At 42.4% G+C, this 23898-nt stretch overlaps 1 protein-coding gene across 2 annotated transcripts in view; it reads left to right on the top strand.

Annotated features, from left to right (window-relative positions):
* The window catches only part of LOC137149320 (sodium channel protein type 5 subunit alpha-like), a 107128-nt gene extending 84490 nt beyond the window's left edge, over nt 1-22638 (top strand). For both annotated transcript variants that reach the window (XM_067542805.1, XM_067542806.1), the window contains 6 exons: nt 4226-4504; nt 5212-5269; nt 12475-12612; nt 13277-13377; nt 14813-15083; nt 21286-22638. In XM_067542805.1, coding sequence (XP_067398906.1) covers nt 4226-4504; nt 5212-5269; nt 12475-12612; nt 13277-13377; nt 14813-15083; nt 21286-22517 — 2079 coding nt within the window. In that variant the 3' untranslated portion in view covers nt 22518-22638. The remainder of the gene's footprint in view (nt 1-4225; nt 4505-5211; nt 5270-12474; nt 12613-13276; nt 13378-14812; nt 15084-21285) is intronic.
* Nucleotides 22639-23898: the final 1260 nt, after the last annotated feature.

The following is a 23898-nucleotide window of genomic DNA, read 5'->3' as shown; positions in this document are numbered from 1 at the left end:
AGATCATTATAGAGATTACTCCTTGAATCACCCAGCCAGATACAATAAGATCGCAATGGAAGTTAAAATCTTCATCAAGTATGAGTCAGAACATGTAAATTGTGTAAATTGATCACAATTTCTATCATGTTCCTAGCAAAGATGATGCAGTCTTATTGGATATCTGATGTACTAAGACTATGCCTACAGTACAGACCTTACAGTGGCACAGCAGTATCACTGCAGCTGCATCGCTGTAAGGTCTCCTGTGTGTTACCAGATTTACCCATCACCTTGGGGTATGCTCATTTATTAGGGTTTCCTTCCTGGAAAGGGGGTGTGATTCTAGGGGTGTGATTAGGGTTACCTTCCTGGAAGGGGTTGTGATTCAAGGGGTGTGTGCTCCGCCAAGGTGGAGGGTTCGTAATTTGAGATCTCGGTGATGAGAAAAGAGCAGCCGGATGAGAAAGTGCCCACACAACCAGTTTATTCAAGCGGCACTTTAAGCTATGAAAATTACAAATTTTAAACTATTGCAAGCTGTTTACAGTTGGGAGTCAGGCACTTACCACAAAGAGGATGGGGAGGCCCATTCTCCACCCTATGAAGCGAGTTGCAACCAGGGAACCAATCCACCCGGGGCATCCGCTAGCGCTTCAATGGATCCACGGAGAGCCTCAGGGCAGGGCGCGCCTGGGGGTCCTAAAATACCCCCAATCCTATCAATAAGCTTATTGGCTACATTTCAATCCACTTGGGGATTGGTTCTTAACACTTGTTATTCTTTTTACTATTGGTGATTTCTTGGGGACCAATCCACTATAAGCTGTGGTCATTTGTTTACTGCTGTAGCTAGCCCTTAGCTGGTTTAAACTGGTTCTGCGATCAGCCTACTTCTGCTTTCATCCCGAGGTTATGTCTAGGTCATTTTGGGCCTAGCTATTGTTACTTATGCTAACTCAGGCCTAGTCTTATCACTCATGCTACCCTCGCGTCACAATATTCTTCCGCTCCTTACAGGGTGTGATTCTATTAATGTACTGCTTGTGTTACTTGCGTTCGTATGGCTACAAGTCCCCTCCCAATAGAGCTATCCTGCAGGACCTAAGGTTTTCAGGGCTGGGTTCCTCCAGCACCAGATTCAAATAAACCCCCCACAGATACACACACACACACACATTCCAGATTAACCGAGTGCGTCTGAGTGGACCGGGCTATCAGCACTCTCAGCTGATCTCTTATATGTCCCTGAATTCAGCAGGCTGGGTGACACCACACTTTCAGTGGCCACCCTTATATGCCCCTTTGCAACACACCAGAATAGAGCACACTTCTTGAGAGGCTGGGTCCAAACAGCACTTTTTGGCTGCCACCCTTATTTGCCCCTGGACTCCGTAGGCTAGGCAGAGCAGCACTTCTCAGCTGTCCCCTTCATATGCCCTTTTACACCACAATTGTTCTAGCAGTAACCCCCTTGATGAGCAAACCCCATAGGATTTTTGGGCACTCCAGAATCTTTGGCTTAGGTAAAAGAAGCGTTACTGCAGAGCAAGATAGGGACCAAGAACACAAAGGAGTAAAATAAAGTTTGGAGAGAGAGAGAGAGTGGCAACCAGCTTGATTATAATAGTTATTTTATTGCTAGGTATATAAAACTTATGATAGTAATAGTAATACCATACAAGGAGAGAAAAACAATCAAATGCTTATAATACTACACAATTACACTTGGGGTACTGGACAAAGCTATTCCAGGTTTGATTACAAAAGTAGAAAGTTATACCTGGACTAAGAGAGAGAGAGAGAGAGAATGTTGGGGGGAGGGGAAATGGGGGGGTCTCACCACTCTGTGCAGCTCAGAGGTTCTTAGGACACAGGCTGGTCAGCTTAGGGTCTGGAGCGCTTTAGTCAGGCAGAGTCCCCAGCACGATCAGTCAGGAAGAGGGGAAGTTCCAGTGGAACTGATGTAGCATTTTGGATCCAAGCATCAGAACAGGGGTTTGAACTTTGATAGGGGTTTTTGTAGACACCAGGTTTGTTTATGGATAAACAATGTCTGGACAAAAGGAGCTGATCATTCCTGGCTATGGGCAGTTTTCCTTGAGAGAGAGCTCACAATGCAACCAAGATACAGTGTTTTACATATCAATAACTAGAATGGTCTGATAATTGTGGAGCTCGATGTGTACAGATGTGAGTTTATTTACATCAAGAGCAATGAGCTCCCAACATGCAGTGCGTCCCTGCTTTGGCAATCCCAGAGTTCAGTGCGGTCCCTGCTTTACCAATCCCAGAGTTCAGTGCGTGTTCCATCTTCGATGTAGATGAGGCTTCTGTTCTCCAGTGATGTGCTAATTGAGATGCCTCCGTTTTACATCTTTGATGTAGATGAGGCATGGGGAGTTGTATCACCCTTGATGGGAGGGTTTTAGTTGTGTCTACTGCCTTTTCATATTGAGATGCCTTTGGTTTCTGGTTCAAGCAGCCTTTGGTTTCTGGTTCAAGCAGGGGCTGTGGGGGGGATTTAGGTGAGCCAGAGAGAGAGTAGGGGTTTTGCACCCTGGTTCCCCAAGAACACAGAGCTACTAGATAACACGTGTTGCTGCTCTGTGCCAACAGGAGGGAGCTCAGTGAGAGTATTTATGTGAGTAAAGTTACTCACACATGATTTTTAGTGTCTAGCAAAGTTATGAATTTAAGCTCCCAGGTTCATGTTTGAAAGTGTTGTGCAGGTTTCCTTTGAAGATGAGGACTAATAGGTCAGATACAGAATGATCACTTTGTGAAAAGTGTTCATCCACAGGTAATAAGGTATTTTTATATTTTATCATTTTCCAGTGTGAGTTCATTCAAGAGTGTAGTGATTGTCTGTTCACCCACATAGTTGATATTTGGACATTCATGAGGTACACTGCATGTTGTGTTGGGCATGGGTAGGACCTATGAATCTTGAAATGTGTGTTGCGAGGAGTGTTGATCATTGTAGCAGTGAAGATTTATCTGCAGGTTTTGCATCTGTTGTTCTGGCAGAGTCTGGTGCCACTTTGAATTGTTGTGTGCTGGTCTGTGGGGGGCTTGCTTCTGATGATGAGCTTGGAGAGTTTGGGTAATTGTTTGAAGGCCAGAAGAGGGGGTTCATGAAAGATTACTTTCAGGATGGAGTCCTCATCAAGCCTGGCCTGTAGTTATCTGATGATACCCCCTGTGGGTTCCAGGAAGGGATGGTAGGTAACAACTAGTGGTATGTGGCTGAAGGGGGGTTTATTTCTGTATTGAAGCAGGTTCTCTCAGGTTCTTGTGTGGACCGTTCCATGATGCAGTCTGCTTCTTTGTCAGAATGTCCTTGTTGGGTGATGGAGGTTTTGAGTGTGTTAAAGTGTATATCTCAGACTTTCTCCTCAGAGCATATTTTGTGATATCTGAGTGCCTGGCTGTAGATAAACCTATTTTTTGGTGTGTTTGGGGTGGTTACTGGATTTATGAAGGTAGGTGTGGTGATTTCTGAGTTTCTTGTATATAGTTATCTGTAGGATTCCACTGTTGAAGATGATTGTGGTGTCCAAGAAGTTGGTGCTAGTGTAGGAGTTTTCCAGAGAAAGTTTAATGGACAGGTACTGGTTGTTGAAGTTGTGGTGGAAATCTATGAAAGAGATTAAGTCGTCTCTTCAGAGGATGAAAATATCATTGATATACCTTGGGTATATAATTGGTTTCATAGTGCATTTGTCCATAAATTCTTCTTCAAGGTAGCCCATGAACAGGTTGGCATATTGTGTAGCCATCCTAGTTCCCATGGCTGTTCCCATATTTTGGGCAAAATATTTGCTGTTGAATGTAAAATTGTTATTAGTGAGGATGAAATAGAGGAGTTTGACATGTGATTGGGTGGATATCTGACGGTTGTCCATTGTCTTGTAAATATTCCGTCATTGTGAAGAATGTTGGTGTACAGGAAAGTGCTATCCATCATGGTGAGTAAGGTGTTCTGAAGGAGGTTGTTAGTGTTGTGAAGTTTGCGAAGGAAGTTTGTTGTGTCTTGGAGGAAGCTGGCCGTTTGGGTGGTATGTGGTTTGAGGATGGTTTTTATGAGTTCTAGTCTCTAATATTCTGGGATTGACAAGAAAACAAGACTGCATTCAAAGGATTGCTTAGATTTTCCAAACAGTTTAATGTAATTAATAGCTATTTAGGGCCATGCTCATGTGAATGTCTATAGTAACTATGCTTTTCTTTCATTTCACTTCAGGTGGTCATAAATGCCTTGTTAGGTGCCATACCTTCCATCATGAACGTTCTGCTTGTCTGCCTCATTTTCTGGCTCATTTTTAGTATCATGGGCGTGAACCTATTTGCAGGAAAATTTGGAAAATGTGTTAACTTGACCGAAGAAAAATCAGAATTGACTTCACTTATTAAGAACAAAAGTGATTGTTTAATCTATAATGAGACACACAAAATATATTGGACAAATGTTAAAGTCAACTTCGATAATGTTGGTTCTGGTTATCTGGCTCTTCTTCAGGTGGTAAGTTCTGTTTTCTTTTGCTGGCTGGCACACTGGTGTCAGGGTTCTGCTAATTTCTCACCCACCTCTATGCAGGGTGCGGAGTAGTGACCCTGCAAATACTTCTTTCCCCCTCCAACCCATGTGGGGCCTCTTACTGCAGTGTACAGACATGTAGGGCCTAGTGGTGATCTACAAACTGGTGATGTAATCATTTGAACATGTGCTACTCTGATTTGCAGCTATATCCCGGGAAGGTCGTATGTTTATTTTAATGTCATGAAACTGAAGGCAAAATTCTCTCACTGACATAAATGGGAAGGGGGAGACAGCATCAGTGGGTTAGTTCCAATTCCTTGATTATTGGGATCAACTCCTGCCCCAACACAATTTAAACCTGTTGTCAGGCAGTTTTATTCTACCACTGAATTAAGGTCCTTAATGGGCCATACACAAGCAGAGGACTACTTTGGTGGAATATCACTGCAGTATGCTTCCTCCCTCCACTGATAAGCCCCCATACAAGAAGATGGGCTGGGTGCAGAGGCCTTGGGCCCCATCTGTGTCACAGACATGCCCCTTCACCAGAAGTATGTCTGCTGGTCATTTATGGACAAACTACTTTCCCTTTTGCACCAACTCAGTGGCACAAAGATGTTGTAAACAGGCTAAAGTATCTCTCTCTCTGAAAGTTGAATATGATTCTAATATTTTGTCTTTTATTCTAGGCAACATTTAAAGGTTGGATGGACATTATGTATGCAGCAGTAGATTCACGAGGGGTAGGTTACAAAAATTAAATAGTCTCTCTGGCAACCATCTCTCCAGTTTTTAGTTGTGTTTGGTAATTTTCATACTTGTTATTGTTAAGTGACAAAATGTTATGTCTTTTCTGTTAATTGTTTTATTAGTGCTGTCCACTTACGATAAAGCTCCCTGATCTTTATTTCCAGCATCTGATATGCACATTTCACTTGCAGTATCGTAATGATAGTCAATTGCTACAGTGCATGTTTTAGAGGGAAACTGCTTACTGTCCAATTCAAAGCCTACAAAATCATAAGTAGGGGCAATTCAGGGTTGAGTTAAAGTGGATGAACAACCATTTAAAATAGTCAAACATTATTATTTTATTTCATATTTATATTATTGTGACATCTAGAGACCCAAATCAGAATCAAGACTCTATTATGTTAGGTACTGTATGAACACAGAAGTCTTGTCTACATAAGAAATGGAAAGGCAATTAATTCACATTGAATTTTTGAGCATTACGTGGTGCATATTAGATAGTACACATTGATGGCATACAGACTGTCAATTTTTTTCTGATTCAATATGTATATGCGTGCAAATAGTTGGGACTTTGTGTGGAGTAAGCAGGCGGCATTCTGGGTGGGTATCCCAGGGGGCTTTGCTTCACTGCTGGGCTCTATGCATTCTGGGACATTTCTTTCTGTGCATTTTGGGATACATAACATAAGTCAGTCAGATGTGACTGGAATTCTGATACTTGGGGTCAAACTCAACAATTCCATGATTCTTCTATTGTCATCTCATGATTCATCCCTTGTGGATGAGCCAACACCATTTTCAAATGGCCAGCATTTTCTGTCTACTGTCATGGACAGGACAGTGTTCTGAGCTGTGGTGCTAACAATTATCAATACACAGAGGGAAGTGGAGATTTATTTGAGATCTCATTATAGGATGGCTTTGGAAATCAGCCCCTGTGCCACCCAGCAGTTTTGGCAGCTGCAACAGAAGCTGTAGCACAACCAGCAGAAGGATGAGGAGGATGAGGTTTTTGAGCAGCTGCTTGTGGATTAGCTTTTCTTGGAGCATCTGCATTCAGTGCAGCACTGTTCCTTGGCTTGACAAACAAGCTTTGACTGTGCTGCCAGAATTTCAAGAGGACAAAAGTCACTTTTTTCAAGATTTGTATGGCAGCACGCATACGTGAGATCTCCCCTAAGCATTCAGAAGTGTGTGGCCATCACCATCTGCAAGCTCACAAACCCTGATTGCTACTAGTTAGTAGCTAACCAATTTGGCATAGGCAGATCCACAGTTGGGGCTGTTATGGTGGAGTTGTGCACTGCTATCAAGAATGTATTGATGTTGTGGCTCATAAAGCATAGCAATGCTTAGGAGGTTATTGATGGGTTTGAATGTTTGGGGTTTGCAAACTGTATTGAGGCAATTTATTGTACTCATGTCCCTATTTTTTGCCTGCTGAAACACACCTTGGAGTTCATAAACAGAAAGGGATATTTCAACATAATGTTACTAGTCTTGGTTGATCACTGTTGTTGTTAAGTGTAGAAGGGTGGAATGTCATCACCGTGTTAACACTGTCCAGGCTGCTAAGCTGTTACAGCTGCTCAGTGCTGCTATTCTTGGAGCTCCAGTGTTATCAGCACTAGCAGATAGTGCAGCCTGCTAATTCAGCAGATGTTACTCATAAAGAAAGCCCACAGGCATGCTTTGATGATAAAAGCACTTGGCCAGGTTTATTGCTGTACAGACACAGTACTAGAATCTCATAAGAGCTACAGGTACACTAATATATGAGTGCCCTGTGGTAAGGAGCAGCTCAGTCAGCAGTGGGAATTTCTCCTCTTCCCTCGGCCACACAAAGGGCTAAGGCAAGGTACTCCAACATTTATAGACTGAGACAAACTACTTACATATCACCTTCCATGCTTCATGACAACTGTCTTTTATCTCCCCTTCTACCTTGCTCTTGATGTCTCAGACAGAACATCTGCATTCATTATTCTGTCACCCTATCCTTATCTTACTCTGGGTCAGTGTGTTCTTGTACCATTTTCTAGGAATGTGTTGACATGAATGCTCGGTACCTAGTACTACTTAGGAGTACCTATATTTGAGCAATGCTAGCTGTATCTTTGCCAAGTTCCTGTAAGCAAGCATCTGCTTTATGACTTTTGTTCATAGCATGTCATGGCTTTGTTGACTGTGGTTCAGGCTTCAGGTCTTGCACCAGACTCCAGGCTCTCTCTCTCTCTACTACAATTGTCATAGGGTCATCATCTTGAAGCACCCTCTTCCAGCATGGGGTGGTCCTGCAGGTATCTCACCCTCAGTTTCCCTTTCTCAGGGCATCTCAAGAACACTTCTCCAACACAGATTGGAATATTCAACAGGTTAATTTATTAATATAGACATATCAAATTACAGGTAGATGAGGTCAACTTCAGTCAACTAGGGAAAGTTTCCAGTTCACAGGACCTCGTTCTCATTGGGGAATTCAATCACCCTGACATCTGCTGGAAGAGCAATACAGCAGAACACAGACAATCCAGGAAGTTTTTGGAGAGTGTTGCAGACAACTTCCTGGTGCAAGAGCTGGAGCAACCAACTAGGGGCTGTGCTTCTCTTGACCTGCTGCTCACAAACAGGGAAGATTTGGTAGGGGAAGTAGAAGTGGGTGGTAACCTAAGCAGCAGTGATCATAAGATGGTAGAGTTCAGGATCCTGACAAAAGGAAGAAAGGAGAACAGCAGGATATGTACCATGGACTTTAGAAAAGCAGACTTTGATTCCCTCAGAGAGCTGATGGGCAGGATCCCCTGGGAGATTAATATGAGGGGGAAAGAAATTCAAGAGCACTGGCTTTATTTTAAAGAAACCTTATTGAGAGTGCAGGAACAAACCATCCCGATATGCAGAAAGAATAGCAAATATGGTAGGCGCCCAGCTTGGCTTAACAAAGAAGTCTTTGGTGAGCTTAAACACAAAAAGTAAGCTTACAAGATGTGGAGGCTTGGTCAGATGACTAGGGAGGATTATAAAAATATTGCTCGAACATGCAGGAATGAAATCAGGAAGGCCAAAGCGCAATTGGAGTTCCAGCTAGCAAGGGACGTGAAGGGGAACAAGAAGAGTTTCTACAGGTATGTTACCAACAAGAGGAAGTTTAGGGAAAGTGTGGGCCCCTTACAGAATGGGGTAGGCAACCTAGTGACAGAGAATGTGGAGAAAGCTGAGGTACTCAATGCCTTTTTTGCCTCTGTCTTCACAGACAAGGTAAGCTCCCAGACTACTGCACTGGGCAGCACAGAATGGGGAGGAGGTGAACATCCCTCAGTGTGAAGGAACAGGTTCAGGACTATTTAGAAGGATTGGACATTCACAAGTCCATGGGGCCAGATGCAATGCATCCAAGGGTGCTGAGGGAGTTGGCTGATGTGATTGATGTGTGCCTTTGGCTATTATCTTTGAAAACTCATGGCAATTGGGGGAGATCCCTGATGGTTGGAAAAAGACAAATATAGTACCCATCTTCAAGAAAGGGAAGAAAGAGGATCCAGGGAACTACAGACTGGTAAGCCTCACCTCAATCCCCGGAAAAATCATGGAGCAAGTCCTCAAGGAATCGATTTTAAGGCACTTGGAAGAGAGGAAGGTGATCAGGAACAGTCAACATGAATTCACCAAGGGCAAGTCACTTCTGACCACTTCTGATTGCCTTCTATGATGAGATGACTGGCTCTGTGGATGTGGGGAAAGCGGTGGACGTGATATACCTTGACTTTAGCAAAGCTTTTGATACAGCCTCCCACAGTATTCTTATCAGCAAGTTAAAGAAGTATGGGTTGGATGAATGGACTATAAAATGGATAGAGAGCTGGCTTGATCATTAGGCTCAATGGGTAGTGATCAATGGCTTGATGTCTAGCTGGCAGCCAGTAACAAGCAGAGTGCCCTAAAGGTTGGTCCTGACAAGTTTTGTTCAACACCTTCATTAATGATCTGGAGGATGGGGTAGATTGCACCCCCAGCAAGTTTGCAGATGACACTAAGCTAGGGGGAGTGGTAGATACCCTGGAAGGTAAGGATAGGATACAGAGTGAACTAGACAAACTGGAGGATTGGGCCAAAAGGAATCTGATGAGATTCAACAAGGACAAGTGCAGAGTCCTCCACTTAGGATGGAAGAATCCCATGCACAGCTACAGACTGGGGACCGACAAGCTAGGCAGCAGTTCTGCAGAAAAGGAGCTGGGGATTACAGTGGATAAGAAGCTGCATATGAGTCAGCAGTGTGCCCTGGTTACAAAGAAGTCTAATACATATTGGGCTGCATTAGTAGGAGCATTGCCAGCAGATTGAGGGAAGTGATTATTCCCCTCTATTTGACATTGGTTAGGCCGCATTTGGAGTATTGTGTGCAGTTTTGGGGGCCCCCCACTACAAAAAGGATGTAGACAAGTTGGACAGAGTCCAGCGGAAGGCAACAAAAATGATTAGGGGTCTGGAGCACAAGACTTATGTAGAGAGGCTGAGGGAACTAGGCTTGTTTAGTCTGCAAAAGAGAAGAATGAGGGAGGATTTGATAGCAGCCTTTAACTATCTGAAAGGGGGTTCCAGTGAGGATGGAGCTAGGCTGTTCTTAATGGTAGTAGATGACAGAACAAGGAGCAATGGTTTCAAGTTGCAGTGGTAGTAGGTCTAGGTTGGATATTAGGAAGACGTTTTTCACTAGGAGGGTGGTGAAGCACTGGAATGGGTTACCTAGGGAGGTGGTGGAATCTCCATCCGTGGAGGTTTTTAAGCTGCGTGTAGGGCGGTGCAGTGGCCTTCCTCAGAGCCTGGGCTCGAGGAAGGGCCGCAATGACCAGGTCGGACAGTGAAAGGGCCAGCAGACCAGTCTGCCCAGCAACCAGGGAGTCGGACAGGGATAGGTTTACCTGAACAGCCTATCCAGCAGCAGAGGGGCGGAGCTTCCGCCGGGGCAGGAGGTATAAAAGACAGGCCCCGCAGCTAAGTGTGGGACAGACTGCCGCCGGAGGCAGATGTACCGTCCCGCTGGCTCCTGCATAGGCCTGACCCCAGCTGGGCCGCTGCCCCGAGCAAGAGCCTCCTGGAGCAGAGGCACTGGGAACAGCCCAAGTGACCAGGCCCTACAGACTGGATCAGGCCTCCAGGCCCCAAGGACTGGATAGGGCCTCTGGGCTCCAGCGACTGGACCGAGCCCCCTGAGACAGAGGACTGGGAGATATCCTCAGAGGCCAGCCCTGACCTGGAGGAGCTGCCTGACGCGGACACCCCGGAGCCCTGTGACCTGGAGGAGTTGCCCTCTACAGAGGAACCCCAGGAACCCTGTGACCTAGAGGAGCTGCCCTCCACAGAGGAGCGTCCCGCCTTGCTACCAGTCGACGAGGAAGGACTGGTGAGCCTGCCACGGGCCGTGTACTCCAGCAACCCCAAGGACCCTAACGATACAGGTACCTGGGGATATGGGGAGGAAGTGGCCCAGGGACAGCCATAGCCAGTGGCTGAGATGGGGCAAAACCCCACTGTCAGCGTGTTTTGGCGGGAGCCCCGCTGATGCAGTGGCAAACGTCTTTGCCACTGATAGGTCCCTGGGCTGGGACACAGTGGAGACGGGTGGGCCTGTGTCCCCCTCCCCCCTTCCTTAGCCACCCCGGGAGCACCTGTTCCCCCCTGCCGCTACCGACAGCGGACCCACTGCTCGCCTCCCTTGCCTAAGGGCCAGGGCGATAGACTGCTTGCTCACCCGCCCTCTCTGAGGGCTGGGCAATAGACTACTTGGCAGTCCGCCCTGCCTGAGGGCCTGGACTACGACTCCTACGGAGACGCTATCATTCCCCTTTTAGGTAGGTGCAGTGGCCTTCCTCAGAGCCTGGGCCCGAGGAAGGGCCATGACGACCAGGCCGGACAGGACCCCGGCCTACACTGTGGCTTGAGAAAGCCCTGGCTGGGATGATTTAGCTGAGGTTAGTCCTGCTCTGAGCAAGGGGTTGGACTAGATGACCTCCTGAGGTCCCTTCCAACTCTAACCTTCTATGATTCTATTAAATTAAAGTTCAATACTGTAATTCAAAAGATTCTGATTCTGTCACCTGCTGTTACTCTAGGCTCTTCAGTCTCAGTCTTCCCCTTCAGACTGGAGGACTCATAGACTCATGATCATCTAATCTGAGCTCCTGCACATTGCAGGACACAAAGCCTCATCCATCCACTTCTGTAATAAACCCATAACCTCTGGCTGAGTTACTGAAGTCTTCAAATTATGATTTAAAGACTTCAAGTTATAAAGAATCTGCCATTTACAGTAGTTTAAACCTGCAAGAGACCTGTGCCCAGTGTTGCAGAGGAAGGCGAACCTTCCATCCACAGGGTTTCTGCCAATCTAACCAGGGAAAAATGTCTTCCCAATCCCAAATATGGCAATCAGTTGAACCCTGAGCATGTAGGCAAGACCCAGCAGCCAGACACCTGTGAAAGAATACGCTGTAGTAATTCAGAGCCCTCCGCATCTAGTGTGCCATCACTGGGGGGGGGCCCAGAGCAGTGGAGGGCACAAAGATAAACAGCAAGGTTGGTTTTGATGTCGTGCAAAGCAGCAGCAATTGGCAGGCTACAAAGCTAGTGTGAATGAGTGGTATATGCACACAAACATTAATCCTCTCTAACTGGATTCACGATGAATTTAATACACTTTCAAAATGGATTATAGAATACATTGTCTGTGGTGTCCTTGGATTAAATTTAACCAGTAATCACACTACAGATTTTGTCTCTGCTTCCCTCTCTTCCCGCCACCACAGAAATGTAAGACTTAGGGCTTGTTTACACAGTGAGCTAGCGCACAGCAAGCCAGGGAGTAAAACTAAAGTGCATCAGTTTACTGTGCACTAGCTCATCATGTGTTCACTACTACAGCACACTGAAAGTCCCAGAGTGTGGCTTGGCTGCAGCAAGCTGGTGGGCTGTAGATTCCCACCCTAGCTTGCTGCGTACTAACTCACTGGGTAGATAAGCCTGTATTCTTGTGCATTGCAGACAGGTTTTTTTGCATTTCCAGTGGTGTCTCAATTTAGATATCCTGCAAGGATCTCTGTGTGGAAGGACTCCTGCACTCATACAAAGCTCATTCCAGGACCAGAGCCATGTTGTTCTCAATCATTTTTCATCTTGCTTTTCATTTTTGCAGAAAGAAGATCAGCCACAAAGGGAAAAAAATCTATACATGTATGTCTATTTCGTGATTTTCATCGTCTTTGGAGCATTCTTCACACTGAATCTCTTTGTCGGTGTCATTATTGACAATTTTAACCAACAAAAGAAAAAGATAAGTATACTAGATATGTTCCCAGGCCCCTGATATATCCCTTACATGTTGTCTTCAGACTACAGGATGTCAGCTGTACACTGAAACATCTATGTACATTTATTACATGGAGCAGCATCAGCATTAAAATTAATAGAGGCAGCATTACAAGTGAAGTGCTTCCTCTTCTCTATTTTATTCCCCTATATCCTAACCATGTAACTCTTAGCTCCAGGGACAGCACTGATTCTGAAGAATCTATGTAGTCAGCTACACTGTCCCATAAATGCTACTCCCCCTGCCCTGGAGCTGAGCACTGTGGGACAGGGTTTGAGAGCAAGCTCTGGGACTGGGCAGTGGGCCTTAGATGGTGGAAATAGCAAGAGGGTTGGAGTTGCAGTAAGCAAGTTGCTCCTTCCCTCAGATGTCTGGGTTCTTAGCAACCTGCTTTCTGAACCTCTGGAGTGCCACCACAGAACTGCTGCTCTAGGAGATCTTTTTTAACTTGCTGTATTGTTTTGGGTCTAATTAGGTATCGGAGAAGGGTTAGTTTCAGCAAGAGATGAAAGGACAGAAAAAAAAAGAAATGTTGGATTCCAATATTTTAGACTTTTGCACTGCAGGGTTTCACACCCTGCACTGTTTCTTTCTCATCCACAATAACAGTAACACTATCTCCATATACTTAGGTGGACAAGACATCTTTATGACAGAAGAACAGAGAAAATATTATAATGCAATGAAAAAACTGGGATCCAAGAAACCACAAAAACCTATCCCAAGGCCATTGGTGAGATGCCCTGAGTTCTTCCAACGAAAATATTTCTAATCAGTGAAAATCCATAGTAAAATTAACTTAATCCACTGAAATAAATATTACTGCCTATATGGTATATGTTTCCATTAGTGTACAGTGTTCATAGTCAACTCTGCACCAAGAAATTGTCACTGATTATAAAGATTATACAGACTAAATGTTTATGATGTTCAATATAGAAATATTTTTATATATTTATCCTGAAATTGATTATCCTTCAGGATTAGTATACTTGGATATAAATATATACCTATAATGGAATTAAATAACATTGTAACATAAATATTGTAGCTATCCACTAGTAAGTATATACATTTTTTTACAGGGTTACTGGTCTAGGGATGATTGGGGGCAGGGAGAAGTAGTAGATGTGATATTTTGATTTTGGTAAGGCTTTTGACACAGTCCCTCATATATTCTCGTAAGAAAACTTGGGAAATATGGTGTAGATGAAATTACTATAAAGTGAGTGCAAAACCGATTGAAAAACCATACTGAGAGAGTGATTATCAATGGTTTGCTGTCAATCTGGATGGACGTATCTAGTGGGATCCCAGAAGGTTCTGTCCTGAGTCTGGTACTATTCAACATTTTCATCAATGACTTGAATAATGGAGTGGAGAGCACTTATAAAATTTGTGGATGATATCAATCTGGGCAGAATTGCAAGTACTTTGGAGGACAGGAATAGAATTCAGAATGGCTTAATAAATTGGTAAATTTGTCTGAAGTCAACAAGATGAAATTCAGTAAGTAAAGTTCAAAGTACTACAATTAGGAAAGAAAAATGAAATGCACAAATACAAAACTGGGAATAACTGGCTAGGAAGTAAAGCTGCAGAAAAGGCTCTGCAGATGACAGTGAATCACAAATAGAATATGAATCAACAGTGTGATGCTGTTGTGAAAAAGGCTCATATCCAGGTTGTAATTGTTCTACTTTACTTGGCACTGGGGAGGCCTTAACAGGAGTATAGTATCCAGTTTTGGATGCCATACTTTAAGAAATATATAGACAAATTGGAGTCTAGACTAGAGCAACAAAAATGGTAAAAGGTTTAGAAAACTGACTTATGAAGAAAGATTTAAAAAACTGGGTATGTTTAGTCATGAGAAAAGAAGAGAAGGTGGGACCTGATAACAGTTTTCAAATGTTAAATGCTGTTATAAAGAGGACTGTGATCAAATGTTCTCAATGTCCACAGAAAGCCAGACAAAGAAATAATCAGCTTAATCTGTGGCAAAGGAGATTTAGGTGAGATATTAGGAAAAACTCTCTAACTATCAGGCTAATTAAATTCTGGACTGGATGACTTTTTGAGGTCCCTTGCAGCCCTACATTTCTATTGTTCTATGCATGCCTACATTCTCATAATGAATACTAAAAACTTTTTTTTTCTTTCAACAGAACAAATACCAAGGTTTTCTTTTTGACATTGTAACGAGCCAAGCTTTTGATGTAATCATCATGATTCTCATCTGCCTTAATATGATCACTATGATGGTAGAAACTGATGATCAAAGTAAAAGGAAGACTAAAATTCTTAACAATATCAACAAGCTCTTTGTTGCCATCTTTACTGCAGAGTGTATCATGAAATTGTTGGCCCTGAGACACTACTATTTCATCAATGGCTGGAACATATTTGATTTAAGTGTTGTCATCATGTCCATTGTTGGTAGGTAAAATACACAAACAATTTCTTCACTGGTGCAAATTTAGTTTTCATAAAAGAAAGTGAGTTGCAATTGGCTGGTTGGCCATAAACTGTTGCTGAAACAGGAACCAGCATGCTTGAAACAAAGTGTTGGGGAAAGTAGTCAAAATAGTTTTTACTAAAAAAAGAGAGAGAGAAAAGAAAGGTCAGAAGAATAAATACCAACAAATATATTCAAAATAGCACAGAACAGGAATTTATAAATTTTTCCTATTGTTGTCTTCTTGTCCTATTTCCTATTTATAAACTTTTCCTATTGTCCTGCAGTGGCACAGGAGCCAGCAAACAGAGCTGTAAACAGGGAAGTTGGAATGGGAGTTCTATTGGAGGAGAAGGGAGGAAGCAAGCCCCTGGTCCTTAGGGGCAGTGAGTGAATTTTGTGGAGTTGTGTGTTTTTGTATAGTTTTGTTTTTTGTGTTTTGTTTTTTCCAGTTTGCAGGGGCTGATATAGGGTGGTGTACTGAGAGCAGCTGAACCTGATTAGGGGGCGGGGCTTCCCTAATTAGGGGGCCTGTAAAGGCAGCCACTGAATCTGGCAGCAGCACAGCTGCAGGGGCACAGGAGCCAGCAAACAGAGCTGTAAACAGGGGAGTTTGAGTGAGAGTTCTGTTGGAGGAGAAGGGAAGAGGCAAGCCCCTCGTCCTTAGGGGCAGTGAGATGAAAGGGGAAAGGCTATGACAGATACAGGGGCAGCAGTGGTAGTGACACAAGTAGTGGAAGAGACAATGCAGATGATTGGATGTGAACGCTGCAGGATGTACATGATCCTGAAGGGAGTACCACAAAAGAGCTTTGTTTGTATGAAGTGCCACCTGATAGAGCTGATGGGAGAGAAGATTCAAGGTTTGAAGATGCAGGTGGAAACTCTGGTTGAATTTAGAAGGGGATTTGAGCAGATGATGGAGCAAAGGCATGAAGAGGCTAAAGGGAAAAACCCAGACCTGCAGATAGAAGCAGGACCAAAAAACTCTGAGGGGAGACTGCAGGGTGAGGAAAGTGGCCAGTGGAAGCATGTGACTGTGAGAACCAGGCAAAGCAAAAAGATGGGCTAGTGAAGCAGAAATAGAGCTCAGGAACAAGTTTGCAGACTTGGAAAATGAAGAAGGGGCACAGCAGATGGTAACTGCAAGTGGGAGGGCAAGGAAGAAGAGAAGAGCAGCTAGTTCTATACAAAGCGTGAATGAACCAATGGAGATACCACCAATAAGAGCCCCAAGAAGATACAGGAAGGGCTGCAGAGGATTGCAAGGGAGAATAGTAGACAAAATGATTTGCAGCCAGAAAGAACAGGGGATAGGCTGGAGAATCGCACTGTCACCAGGAAAAGGCACGTCTGCATGATTGGGGACTTCCTACTGAGACAGACAGGCCTGTAACCAGAACTGATCCAGAGAACAGAAGAGTATGCTGTCTGCCGGGTTATCAGATACAGGATGTAGACCTGAGGCTGAAGAGGATCCTAATAGGAGTGGGAAAGTATCCACTGATTGTCCTTCATGTGGGCACAAATGATATAGCTAGATTCTTGCTGGAACGTATCAAAGGAGACTATGTCAGGTTGAGGGAAGACTCTTAAGGAAATTGAGGCCCAGGTGATCTTCAGTGGGATTCTGCCTGTCCCTAGAGGAGGACAACAAAGGCGTGACAAGATTCTGATGATCAACAGATGGCTCAGGCAGTGGTGCTATAAGGAGGGCTTTGGGATGTATGGTCACTGGGAGGCATTCTTGGACAGAGGACTGTTCTCCTGGGATGGACTTCACCTCAGAAGGGAGGGAAATGGACTTCTAGGATGGAGGCTGGCACAACTGATTAAGAGAGCTTTAAACTAGAGATTTGGGGGAGATGGTTGGTAGATGCCTGGGTAATTGCCATGCCTGATTTTAACATTGAGAGGGAGGGAAATGAAGTAAGAAAGGACACAGAAGTGGGGAGCAGAATGGACATTAAGAGGAAGGGCAGTATAATAGGCAATACTGGCAATAGAATGATTGTGCCAAATCTGGAAAGGAATGTGAGTGAAGCCAAGCAGAAAAAATTAAGATGTTTGTACACCAATGTGAGGAGCCTGGATAACAAAATGGAGGAACTAGAGCTACTGGTGGAGAAAGGGAAACCAGATATTATAGGATAACAGAAACATGGTGGAATAGTCATGAGTGGAGTACAGGTATTGAAGGGTATGTGAATTTTAGGAAAGACAGAAATAAAGACAAAGGTGGTGGAGTAGCATTGTATATCAATGATGAGATAGACTGTAAAGAAATTAGAAGTGATGGAATGGATAAGACAGAGTCTGTCTGGGGGAAAAATCACATTGGGGAAGAAAGCTCCTAGGGCTTCCCTGGGATAGTGCTTAGGGTGTGCCACAGACCACCAGGATCTGATTTGGATATGGATAGAGACCTCTTTAATGCTTTTAATGAAATAAATACTACTGGGAATTGTGTAATTATGGGAGACTTTAACTTCCAAGATATAGACTGGAGGACAAGCGCTAGTAGTAATATAATAGGGCCCTGATTTTCCTGGATGTGATATCTGACATATTTCTTCACCAAATAGTTACTGAACAACAAGAGGGGATGCCATTTTAGATTTGGTATTGGTGAGTAGTGAGGACCTCATAGAAGAACAGGTTGTAGGGGACAACCTTGGTTCGAGCGATCATGAACTAATTCAGTTCAAACTAAATGGAAGGATAAACAAAAACAGAACTGTGACTAGGGTCTTTGGCTTCAAAAGGGCTAACTTTAACAAATTAAGGGAATTAGTTGGGGACATGGACTGGATTGAAGAACTCATGGATCTAAAGGCGGAGGAGGCTTGGAATTACTTCAAGTCATAGTTGCCGAAACTATATGAAGCCTACGTCCCTGGGAAGGGGAAAAAATTAATAGGCAAGAGTTGTAGACCAAGCTGGATAAGTAAGCATCTCAGATAGGTGATTAAGAAAAACCAGAAACCCTACAAGGAGTGGAAGATGGTAGGGATCAGCAAGGAAAGCTACCTCTTGGAAGTCAGAACATGTAGGGATAAAGTGAGAAATGCCAAAACCCAAGTAGAGTTGGACCTTGCAAAGGGAATTAAAAGTAATAGTAAGAGGTTTCATAGTCATATAAATAGGAAGAAAACAAAGAAAGAAGTGTGACAGCTAAGCACTGAGGATGGGGTTGTACCATATGTCTGAAGAATTGCTAATTAATTCCTATTTTTGAGAAAGGGTGAAAAAAAACAAACAATCAGGGTAATTAGAAGCCTGTTAGTTTGACCTCAGTAGCATGCAAGGTATTGGAAATATTTTTGAAAGAGAAAGCAGTTAAGGACATCAAGGTTAACGGTAACTGGGACAAAATACAACTTGGTTTTACAAAAGGTAGATCGTGACAGACCAACCTGATCTCCGTTTTTGAGAAGCTAACATATTTTTTAAACAAAGGAAATGCATTGGATCTAATTTACTTAGACTTCAGTAAGGCATTTGATAAAGTTCCACATGGAGAATTATTAGTTAAATTGGAAAAGATGGGGATTAATATGAAAATTGAAAGGCGGATAAGGAACTGGTTAAAGGGGAGACTTCAATGGGTCATACTGAAAGATGAGCTGTCAGGCTGGAGGGAGGTTACTAGTGGAGTTCCTCAGGGTTCAGTCTTAGGACCGATCTTATTTAACCTTTTTATTACCGACTTTTGTACAAAAAGTGGGAATGTTCTAATAAAGTTTGTGGATGACACAAAATTGGGCGGTATTGCCAATATAGAGAAGGAATGGGATATCATACAAGAAAATCTGGATGACCTTGTAAACTGGAGTAATAGAAATAGGATGAAATTTGATAGTTGAAAGTGCAAAGCGATGCATTTAAGGACTAATAATAATTTTTGCTATAAGCTGAGTGACTCATCAGTTGGAAGTGACAGAGGAGGAGAAGGACCTGGGTGTATTGGTTGATCACAGGATGACTATGAGCCACCAATGTAATGTGGCTGTGAAAAATGCTAATGCGGTCCTAGGATGCATGAGATGAGATATTTCCAGTAGCGATAAGGAGGTGATAGTACCATTATGCAAGGCATTGGTGAGACCTCATCTGGAATATTGTGTGCAGTTCTGGTCTCCCATGTTTACGAAAGATCAATTCAAACTGGAATAGGTGCAGAGAAGGGCTAACAGGATGATTCATGGAATGGAAAACCTGACTTACAAGAGGAGACTCAAAGAGCTTGCCTTGTTTAGCGTAACCAAAAGAAGATTGAGAAGAGATAGGATTGCTCTTTATAAATACATCAGAGGGATAAACACTAGGGAGGGAAAAGAATTATTTAAGTTCAACACCAATGTGGACACAAGAACAAATGGATATAAACTGGCCATCAGGAAGTTTAGACTTGAAATTAGATGTAGGTTTCTAACCATCAGAGGAGTGAAGTTCTGGAATAGCCTTCCAAGGGGAGCAGTGGGGGCAAAAAGCCTAATTGACTTGAAAACTGTTTGCTAAATTTATGGAGGGGATGGTATAATGGGCCAGTCTCATTTGGCAATTAACTGATCTTTGACTACTAGTGGTAAACATGCCTATGGCCTGTGATGGGACGTTTGATGCGGTGGGTTCTGAGTTACTACAGATAATTTTTTCTTGGGTGTCTAGCTGGTGAGTCTTGCTGGCATGCTCAGGGTTTAGCTGATCGCTGTATTTGGCATTGGTAAGGAAATCCCCCCCAGGGCAAATTGGTAGAGGCCCTGGGATTTTTTTGCCTTCCACTGTAGCATGGGACATGGGCCACTTACTGGTGGATTCTCTGTACCTTGAAGTCTTTAAACCATGATTTGAGGACTTCGATAACTCAGTCATAGGTTGGGGGTCTATTACAGGAATGGATGGGTAAGGTTCTGTGGCCTGCATTGTGCAGGAGGTCAGACTAGATGATCATATTGGTCCCTTCTGACCTTAAAGTTTTTGAGTCTACTGTTCAGATGATAAAATTAATAATTTTCTGCATTAATTAGGGATTATTTTAGTGATGTGAAACATTTTAATTTTTACTAAACTGCAGATTATTTTTTCAAACCTCCGTGATTATACAATCTTTATCATATAATGTCATGGCTCTAATAAATTTGGTTCATGAAGAAATATTTTGCCAAATATTTTAAAGTACATACAATACATTCACATTGTAAAGTAGAATCAGTTGCAAAAATTGAAATTAAAATATAGCATCTTTAACTGATAAATCCTGAATAACATTAGATTTGTGAATACCCAAAATCCTAATATTTGTAGATGTCATGCAATTTTCCAACAGTTCTTGTGAGCAAGCATATTATCTTTGATAATTTCTCTTGTTAGAGCATTAATGCTGTCCTTCTATATAGAGAAATCCTTCATCTCATCATCAAACTCATTGATTTTTGTCTTCATGTTTGTAATACATTGCTATAAATGTATCATTTTATTTGACAGTCTTATTTAGACTGCCCTGGAACACTTTAGGAAGTCATGAATGAATTTACCACCACCTCTGGACTATATGCAGTTACTGAACCTTGGACCCCTGGATCTAAAAGGATCGACTCTACGGCTAATGCAAACAGACCTTGTCCATTAGTTTAGAGGCAGTACGAGACTAATAAACCTATATGTGTGGTCAAGAGACTAAAAAGGGACCAAAAACCACACTGTTAGCATGGATTACACTTTTATTCACTCTTTTTCTGTCTAGTTTAAATGGCTCTCATAACCACAGTATCTAAGTGTCTGAATGCCTATGACTCTGGTGTCATGTTTTGTTCTTTTATTTGAGCTTTGTTTTTTCAACATTTAGGACCAAATGTTAAAATACACTCACATAACCTACATCTACAAAAATGCACATGCATAGAAAATACCTACTTTATATTTTCCATGTGCAATAGCACAAATACAGAGTTTGTGGACACAACATACATACAACTCCAATGTTTGAAAAATATAGTCTATTAGGGATCTGTTATTTTAATTTAGAAACTTTTATAGATAAGCCATTTAACTTTTAAAGAAATCTTTAACATTTCCTTTAAGAATCAAGATCCATCAGTGCTAGCACATTTTTACTGATACTTTGAGTTACTAATTAGCAAAAATTAGAAATTCTAACTGATTATTCATTTTTGTTTTTAGGCACTGTGCTCTCTGGCATTGCTAAAGCATTTGAAAATTATTTCTCACCTACACTCTTCAGAGTCATTCGCTTGGCTCGGATTGGACGAATACTAAGACTCATCCGAGCTGCCAAAGGAATTAGAACTCTTCTTTTTGCCTTAATGATGTCCCTTCCTGCTCTGTTCAACATTGGCCTCTTACTTTTTCTGGTCATGTTTATTTATGCCATTTTTGGCATGGCTAACTTTGCTTATGTTCAGTGGGAGAGTGGGATTGATGACATGTTCAACTTCCAAACCTTTGCTAACAGCATGCTCTGTCTCTTCCAAATCACAACATCCGCCGGTTGGGATGGTCTTCTCAGTCCTATTTTAAACACTGGACCTCCATTTTGTGATCCAAACATACAAGGAACTGTGGGAGAATGTGGTAAACCTGTTATAGGTATTGTGTTCTTTGTAAGTTATATCATTATATCATTTCTCATTGTTGTAAATATGTATATAGCTGTTATTTTAGAGAACTTCAATGTTGCCACTGAGGAAAGTACAGATCCTCTAGGTGAAGATGACTTTGATATGTTTTATGAAGTCTGGGAGAAGTTTGATCCTAAGGCAAGTCAGTTTATTGAGTATTCTGCGCTTTCAGACTTTGCAGATGCTTTGGCAGAACCTTTACGTGTAGCCAAACCGAACAAAATTGAGCTCATAGCAATGGATCTTCCCATGGTCAGTGGAGATAGGATCCACTGCTTGGATATTTTGTTTGCTTTCACCAAACGGGTGCTAGGAGAATCTGGGGAGATGGACAAACTAAAAGTACAGATGGAGGAAAAGTTTATGGCTGCCAATCCATCCAAACTTTCTTATGAACCAATCACAACCACAATCAGACACAAACAAGAGGAAGTTTCTGCTATTATTATTCAGAAGGTTTACAGGAGTCATTTGATTCAACGTTCCATGAGACAAGCCTCTTTTTTATACCATCATAGAACCTGTGATTGTGACATCCTTGAAGAAGATGCTCCAGAGAAAGAAGGCTTCATTGCACATATGGTGAATGAAAATTATGGTAGAAATTTAGACAAGTCAGAAACTGTGTCCTCAGCATCTTTTCCTCCGTCCTATGACAGTGTCACTGGGGCCACTAATGACAACCTCGAGGTGAAGAAGGCAGACTCTCCCCAAAGTGATCAAACTATAGATTGTCCACTATCTGCAGAGAGAGAAAAAGAAACCATTGTTTAAATTTTTGTCAAGAATGCTTTAAAATATTGTTCACAGCATGTAATGATGTAATATACAGCAACTGAAGCAACCTTCTTAAAAAAAACTTGCAAAAGAAACAGTAGTGATTTTACCCTTAACTTACAGGAGTTGATAAAGTTTAACCTTTGGCCCTGCTAAATTCAACTTTGCTTAATGTTCATATTTATATATTCACAGGAAGAATCTGTGCAGGGTTACAGCTCTTATATCAGTGACTGTCCCATAGTAAGGCAGAATCCTTAGTATGTGGTTACCATGACCCAGACGCAGTATTGATTGAGCTGTACTCCATTTACTTCTGCAATCTAAAGAAGCAGGTGTCAGGTTAGGTTTGTTTTATTGGGGAGCAAGTTCAAGGAGTGGAAGATAAGTTTCATGGTGTCTGGAAATAAATATCTCACTGGGGTAGGGATGTGCTGGTAGAAAGTTTAAGGTTTGGGGGTTTTTGAAGTAGGGACGGGGTTGAAACGTAGCCTTAATTCATACCTAATTAACATTTTGATTATAAACCTGGTAGATTAATGGCTCACAATCTGTTCAGTCCTGTGATCCATTTATCACAGACATAGCCATTGCATGACTTATTGATATGTCAGACTATACTGGAAATCCTCCAATACAATTAATTTAACAGAATAGCCATGGTGTATATACTATTGTAGTCATGTTACTGCAGTATAATGAAACAATAAATGTAACATTTAACATTCCAGAAACAGTAATGAACTAAGTAAAAACTTGATTTAAAAATAACTGACATGTTTTCCTTTGGAATTATGCCATTAACCTTGTTATCTTCACGATGTTTTCTTTCTAAAGGTCTTTGCTACTCTTGTGGCCCATGCTTTCACAAAAATCCCACAAAAGCCCCTACTCCTGGACCTGGTTTCAGTCTTTTCTCCCATGCACATAAATACTTACTGGATATATATCTGATTGTAGGGATCATTTCATTTTTCAGTGGCTGATTTGTATTCCTTTGGATCAAATTTTCAGGTAGTCATAGTCACAACATTGCCTAGCAATGAAACAATTTTTATAGTGGGGGTGCTGAGAGCCATTGAACCAAACTGTAAACCTTGTGTGTTTCACTTCAAGCCAGGGGGGTGCAGCAGCACCCCTATTCCAGCATTGATGTTGCCAAGCCCCTTACTTCCACTCCATTTATTTAAATAGCACTCAGCTTTATATGTAGGTCAATTTTCAAGATAAGATTTTTTAAAGTTGCAAGATTCATGTGACTATCAAGGGCAGCTGGTCCAAGGGAGGCACTGTGATTTTGGACTGAGAGGAAGCTTGGTCTTATGGCTGAGGCATTGGACTGGGACTCTGATCTGGGTTCAGTTCCTTAGCTGGTCAC

Source organism: Emydura macquarii, unplaced genomic scaffold, assembly GCF_026122565.2.
Source record: "Emydura macquarii macquarii isolate MOO-44397 ecotype Brisbane River unplaced genomic scaffold, CSIRO-AGI_Emac_v2 contig_719, whole genome shotgun sequence".
Lineage (NCBI taxonomy): Eukaryota > Metazoa > Chordata > Testudines > Chelidae > Emydura > Emydura macquarii.
The sequence above is the reverse complement of the archived record's forward strand: the minus strand, read 5'-3'. Positions and strand labels throughout refer to the sequence as shown.